The 6,576-nt window shown below is 38.2% G+C and overlaps 1 protein-coding gene across 2 annotated transcripts; it reads left to right on the top strand.

The window, feature by feature from the left end:
• Positions 1-497: 497 nt before the first annotated feature.
• TNFSF13B (TNF superfamily member 13b) lies at positions 498-6,199 on the top strand. Of its 2 annotated transcripts, XM_081944965.1 has the most exons (6): positions 498-1,459; positions 1,550-1,646; positions 2,276-2,332; positions 3,201-3,313; positions 3,392-3,542; positions 5,520-6,199. In XM_081944965.1, exons 1-6 carry the CDS (start codon positions 1,127-1,129, stop codon positions 5,630-5,632), a joined length of 864 nt encoding a protein of 287 aa, XP_081801091.1. In that variant the 5' UTR covers positions 498-1,126; the 3' UTR covers positions 5,633-6,199. The 2 variants fall into 2 exon arrangements, with proteins under 2 accessions (XP_081801091.1, XP_081801092.1); XM_081944966.1 differs by lacking the exon at positions 2,276-2,332.
• The last annotated feature ends 377 nt before the right edge of the window (positions 6,200-6,576 follow it).

Below are 6,576 nucleotides of genomic sequence, written 5' to 3'. Positions count from 1 at the left end.
AGAAAAGAAAATAGGGAGAAGATAATGTACCCAGCCGACCCACTATTAAATGGAAAAGTGGGGGGAGGGGAAAACAGAAAAGAAAATATTAAATATATAAGTATATATTCAAGAGCGAGATATAAAGGGGGGGAACATAACTAGGGTAGACTAGCGAAGGTAAGGGAATAAGAAATGATACTAAAGTATATTTGGGTTGGCGGAAATACCATCCCAAGGAAACATAAACTGAGTTTTGAAATATACACCAACAATAATAGAAAAAGAAAGGGAGAGAGGAGGACAGAATGAAAGGAAGATGGGGGAAAGAAGAAAGTGGTAAGGAGAGAAGGATGGAAGGGAGAGAAAGAGAAGGAGAGAGGGTAGGAAGGGGAAGAGGAAGAGCAGGAGTAGGAGAAAAGTAAGGGAAGAAAGAAGGGGAAGGAGAGGAGGAAGGAAGAAAGTAGAGAAGGGAGGGAGGGAGAAAAGAAAGGGAAAAACAAGGTGGTGTTACAAAAGGAAGAAGGGATGGTAAATAAAGCAACCCAAGCCGTATATTCTAACCTATTAAATGAAATAATAAATGTATAAGAATGATAAATGTAAAGAAGAATAATCATATGAATGTATACTTAAAATGGTATGTAAGAGAATAAAAAAATAAAAAATTATTTGGGGAAAAAAATAACATCTGGAACTGATGCAATGCTTCTGCAACAACAGACCTAATGAGAGGGGATATATGTAGTGTACGAGGGAACTATAAATGGACAGGTCCCACTTTTTAAAAAAATTCTCCCACCCCGCACTCATTTGCCAAGGAGGAAATTAATGCCCAGCTTCAAAATGCAATTTCATTGGTAGAGGTTGTGCAGTCAGGCAAGGTCATGGGGCTGCATAATGAGGATAATGGGTAATAAATGAAGCAGAAACCAAAATGAGGAAGATTCATTGCTGAAATACAGAAACAGAGCTTTACATTGTGCAGATGCAGAGCAGAAACAACATATGTGGAATCAGCAGGTTCTCATGACCGGAAGCACGCAGTATTGGATTTTGACCACGTAGCTATGATGCAACTGGCAAAATGTTTGCATTGCACAGAATGAGAAGTAGCTGAAGTTTCTACTTGGTTTTAATAACAGTCATGAAATCTATGAATTTCCTGCGAGAAAAAGGCAATACCTTCACCACTTGTGGGTCTTCCCCCTCTTCCTCTCCTTCTGTTAATGGCTTTGATTGGAAAGGGCTTCTATTCATCTTTCTTGGACTTGCAGTGTTTGTCTCCTCTTGCCTGGCGGCCGCATCTCTTTACTATGTTGTTGCACTAAAAACAGAACTAGCAGTCCTCACTAGCAAACTGAATGGCAGGAATCAGGCAAGGAATTCACTTCCCCAGCTTGTGGAGCCCTTGGGAGAAACCAAGGCAGCCAGTCCTTTCATTCCATACTGGAAGATGGCCAATGCAGTTTCCAGCCAGGTGAGTTGAAATCCTTTGGACAATGGAGGCATTGGAGAGAGAGAGAGTAATTACACCCTTCATGATGCTTATTTGCCCATGTTTTGTTAGGGAATTGTTTTGGGATCACATCGAGGAAACCGAAACATAATGTGGACTGGAGACAGCCATAGGGGGAAAAGATCCCCCTCTCAGAGAGGAGAAACAGGTAAGGTAAGATCTGGTTGGATGAAATAAGATCTGATTGGAGATCATAGTCGTCTCTGGAAAAACACCTCAGGGTCCAGGACATTAAGAATTGTGGCTGAGCATGGAGGATCTTATATGGTCACAATATCAGATCCTGGCAGAGTAGACCAGAGGTATCTGTAATAGCAAATTTTCCTGCTGAAAAGATGGGTGTCTTTCAAGCTTCCACCCTTTAGATGAATTGTTGCTTGATGAACTTTAATCCTTCTCTCTCTTTCCCTGATCAGTTATCAGTAGAATTCAACTCCTATGCATCTAATCAAAGATGAACTAACCCTATCTTGTGTATTACATCTTATATTTGCTCTTATTAACATGTTTCATTTCCCCCCAAAGTATAATATTAGCAATACTATAATTCTAAACTGTCATTTTTTTTTGAATGGGTCCCTAGCAACATGTATTTGTTACAGAATATGAATGCAAATTCCCTTGAACCAGTTTGAATTAAAAACTCATTAGTAGTGTAGGAAGAGTTACAATCAAAACTTTCCTGAAACTAATTATTTTTTATTTCTTTTACTTGAATCCCATGTTAATTTCCTGGTTTTCTCCCCCTTCTCTCTAATATGAAATATATCTTTCTAGTACTACAGTCATGTCTGCAATTGATGGCTGACAGCAAAAGTGCCATTCAGCAACATGGTAATGTATTAATTTCTTAACTTGATTTAGCACAACCCACAAATTTTCTGTGAATAGACATATTCTGCCATTGCATTATAATTGCTCAAACATGTTTTTAAATAATGCAGGAAGGGAAAGTCCAGTTATATTTATTAGCATTTTACCACTTCACCTTTCCCACTTTTAAGGGAAACTCTGAATAAACATTAGAGGTTCACATTTTCAACTCTGATGGTCCATTGTTTCAATGGATGACACAACCAATTATGGTTTGTTTGTCCCAAAGGGTTTATTTGTTTCTATAGCTTATATGCTAAAAATCTACACAGGACACCTGACTACAAACCTTCTCCTACATTCCACTGCATTCTTCTAGTTCACCAACCTTCTGAGGTGAATTCAGATAGAGTCTGAATGCTGGTAGATCATTAAAATATGGCTTCTGTCAGGAGACTGTTCTTGAAGATCTTTGGACTTTACCTTGGTAAAGCTACTTATCTCTTTTGAACAATCCATATGTATTGTTAAAATATTGAAATAAATTAAAAAGAATATTGAAAAAAAGCAAACATTGTATTACAAAAGAAAGTTGAAAAAAGCAAGATGATACAAAAGCACTGCTACATTTGAATTTAAAAAGTCATAGTGAAAAGATAAAAGGTAAATTACCTTTTAGTGATTCATCCTTCCCTTCCCTTTGTATCCTCAACCACTAGTCATGGCTTACCATAGTTATCTGAATTACTCATCAAACATTAATACTTGTTCTTAGTTTCTGTTTGAGCTACTCATCTGAAAGCTATAATAATTTTTTCTTTAAAAAACATAGGAAATATACAAGGAAAATAGTCAATCCATGTTTAATAAGATACTAATAATTTTTCAGATGACTCAAGTATAGTTCCCTGGCTTCTTAGCTTTAAAAGAGGAACAGCTCTAGAAGAACATGGAAATAAAATACTGGTCAGAGAAGCTGGCTACTTCTTCATATATGGTCAGGTAAAATAGAGAAAAAAGTTATTTTACTAATCTGTCTGAAGTATTAATTTAAAGTCATAATGAAATTTATTTGTTCAGGTTTTATATACAGATGAAATGTTTGTAATGGGACATTTGATTCAGAGGAAAAAAGCCCACGTCGTTGGAGATGATCTCAGTCTGGTTACATTATTTCGTTGCCTGCAAAACATGCCTGAAACCTCTCCTAACAATTCTTGTTATACCGCTGGTAATTATGAAAACCATCCTAAATTTATAGATAGATAATGCCTAGATAAGCATTTTACTGGTAGGAAACAGAATTATCCATATAAAAAAAATTCATTAGTGGATGGTGCGGTGGGCTATGCTGAACTCCTTACGTTAAGTTGCAGTTAATTATTTCTCAATTTCAGTGGCAGGCAGCAACCTCTGTTAGAGAAACAGATGCAAAGGTACACTGCTTTTTGCTTTTGGCCACATCTTTCTGTGTTAGGAAAATGGCATAAAACTGGGGACTGCCTGATGGACATAGGCATAAAATCTGCCAGGAATGGGGAATGTTCTAGAAAAGCAGGGCTTAGAAAATGCATTGCTGCTGAGTGAACCCAAGCCCCTGAAGAAATTGAAATGCATAATTTATTATTGTTGATTGCATAGTAGGCCTGGTGTTTAGATTGGATTTGCCTACTTTTATCCATCTCTTGAGTCCTTCCTAAGGACTGTGATAGAAAGATATTGTTTTTTGATTATGTTACAGGATATAAGCTGTTCCAATTTAGACTGCTTTTTGCAATTGACTGATGGAGATTTGTTTCTATTTTCACCATTGTCCAAAGAGTTTAGACTAGTGTCCATGATCCCCCATCCTTTGAGCCTCATGAGAATTCTTCAGGAGAGGCTGGAATCTGAAAGAGTGACTGATCCAAAGCCCCAAGGCAACTTCCATAATCTTAAACTATACTGCCTATCTATTACACCACACTACTGTAGTCTGCCTTTCAATCCCTGTTGGAAGTCAAGATCTATCTTAGAAGAGAACTTACAGATAGTCTTTGGTTTACAACAGTTATGGAACCTATCCATTACTATCAAAAGTTGGGGTCCATATTAAATCAACACATCATTAACAACCTCCCTATCCCTGCTCCCCCCAATGCATTCATTAAACGGATGCATGGGTCATTCAGCAGAGCAAGGGGTGACTTGAGTGTGGGAGATCATGTGAGGTCTAGTGGAGGGAGAGGCTCACCCACATTGGACCTCCCAAGGCTTCCTCCTAGCCTCTGAGATACTCCATGCTCGCTTCCTGTCACTTGGGTTCCCCACAATCCTAAGGTCTCCTCCCTATCTAACCTGCTACTCACTTACCTTTCACGGATGTCCAGAGCTCAGGAAGTTGGAGTAGAGAAGGCCACTCCATTGCTGGGCCACATGGCAGAATTGAAGGGAAGAAATGCTTTCGGTTCTGCTATCGTTGCTATGTTTTGCTCCCCCAGGACCAGCAGCACTAGCTTTACGTTAGCGTTGGTGATGCTGGAGAAGAAATCCTGCTGGTTTTACTTTTTCACAATCTTTACTTCTCCCAGTGCCAGCAATGCTAGGTTTACACTAGTGTTGCTGGCACTGGGGGAACAAAGCATAGCGACGAAAGCAAAACCAATAGTATTTCTTCTCCTCTATTGTGCCATATGGCCCAGCAATAGAGTGGCCTTTCCTACTCCAACTTTCTGAGTTCTGATATATTTGAAAGATAAGTGGGGGCACGGTGACTGGGGTGGGTGGGGAGGAGTGTGTAGAAGCCGGTGAGGTGGAAAAGCAGGCCAGATATCTGTGGGAACACAGTAAGCAGGATGTGGGGAAATAGGTCAGTGGATGTGCTACAGTGTCTCTGTGGTCAATTATATGGGCCAATGACAATTGGGGGAGCTGCAGACATTGAAACTTTGAAACAAATTTGTATATGGCTTTTGGTGGGAAGAGTGTTATAACTTTGAATGTTCATTAAATGGCCTGTGGTACCTTGAGGACTACCCACAGTATATTTATTTATATATACCTTGTTTATAGTTGTTTAAAATGTGCATAATATGCATCTTTTAACCTCAAAATGAAAGAAGGCGGCAGCTTTGTCAATTAAGGACTAGCCAAATCATAGCCAATACGATTTGTTTTGGTCTGGGTATATTAGACTGTTGTACTAATAATGATTGCAATGTTTTGTCAGGTGTTGCAAAATTAGAAGAAGGAGATGAGCTTCAACTTACCATACCACGGACAAGTGCCAAAATAGTCTTGAATGGAGATGTCACATTTTTTGGTGCAGTCAGACTTTTGTGAAAGTCTTTTTGATGTCATTAATTATATAGCTTTTTCCAGGGCACCAAGTTATTTCAGGAATTATGAAATAATTTGAAATCATTATGTGGGTTTCTTGTATATTACCTCTTTAGTAAGTTGAATGAAAGATTTTTAAAAAAGATATTAACTTATTCAGAAAGAGGAAATCCTACTCATGCTTGTCATGCACTACCCTCCCATGTGTGGATTACCAGAAATGAAACTTTTCTTGTGAAAATATAAATAGTCTCATTACATAGGAAGAGTTGAACTTCTGCTGCATCAATTCTGGAGTTCAAAGTCTGTTCCTAAGAGGTCATCCTTCTGAGCCCAACAAAGTCACGGACAAGACAAAGTGTAAATATCTCAACTTTCCCTACATTTTCCCCAAGCAGCTGCAACTGGAGAATCAAGATTCACTTCGTGCAGTCTGCAGAAGAGGAAGCAAAAAATCATGCTGCACCTAAACAGCATCAAGTGTTCAACAGAGAGCAATAAAAATATGAACTATAGCAGGAAGTACATCGTTCCTCTTTAGGACACACATAAACATGGTTTCAAATATGATCATGAATCAAAATAATGTTTATATGATTTTTATGCAAGTAACTATATCAGGATGTTATATTTAAAGGGCTAAGCAAGCAATGCAGTGTATATTCTATTTATCCACCCACCTATCTTATTTATTAATAATCTTCAGATAATTCTAGAATAGAATAGAACAGAATAGAATAGTTGGAAGGGACACTGGAGGTCTTTTAGTCCATCCCCTTGCTTAGGCAAGAAACCTATACTATTTCAGACAAATGGTTATCCAATCTCTTCTTTAAAACTTCCAGTGTTGGATCCTTAACAGCTTCTGGTGTTCCACTGATTAATTGTTCTAACTGTCAGGAAATTTATTCTTAGCTCTAGATCAGTGGTTCCCAAACTTTTTCAGT

This window comes from Natrix helvetica (genome assembly GCF_964273705.1).
Source record: "Natrix helvetica genome assembly, chromosome: 2".
Classification (NCBI taxonomy): domain Eukaryota; kingdom Metazoa; phylum Chordata; class Lepidosauria; order Squamata; family Natricidae; genus Natrix; species Natrix helvetica.
This window is presented reverse-complemented; position numbering and strand designations above follow the sequence as displayed.

What these genes read in the sequence shown, in the direction of transcription:
- TNFSF13B (XM_081944965.1), top strand. Translation starts at nt 1,127, where the DNA reads ATGAAATCTATGAATTTCCTGCGAGAAAAAGGCAATACCTTCACCACT. An exon ending in CTCTCAGAGAGGAGAAACAG is followed by an intron (nt 1,647 to 2,275) that starts GTAAGGTAAGAT and finishes ATATCTTTCTAG; the next exon opens with TACTACAGTCATGTCTGCAA. An exon ending in ACTTCTTCATATATGGTCAG is followed by an intron (nt 3,314 to 3,391) that starts GTAAAATAGAGA and finishes TTATTTGTTCAG; the next exon opens with GTTTTATATACAGATGAAAT.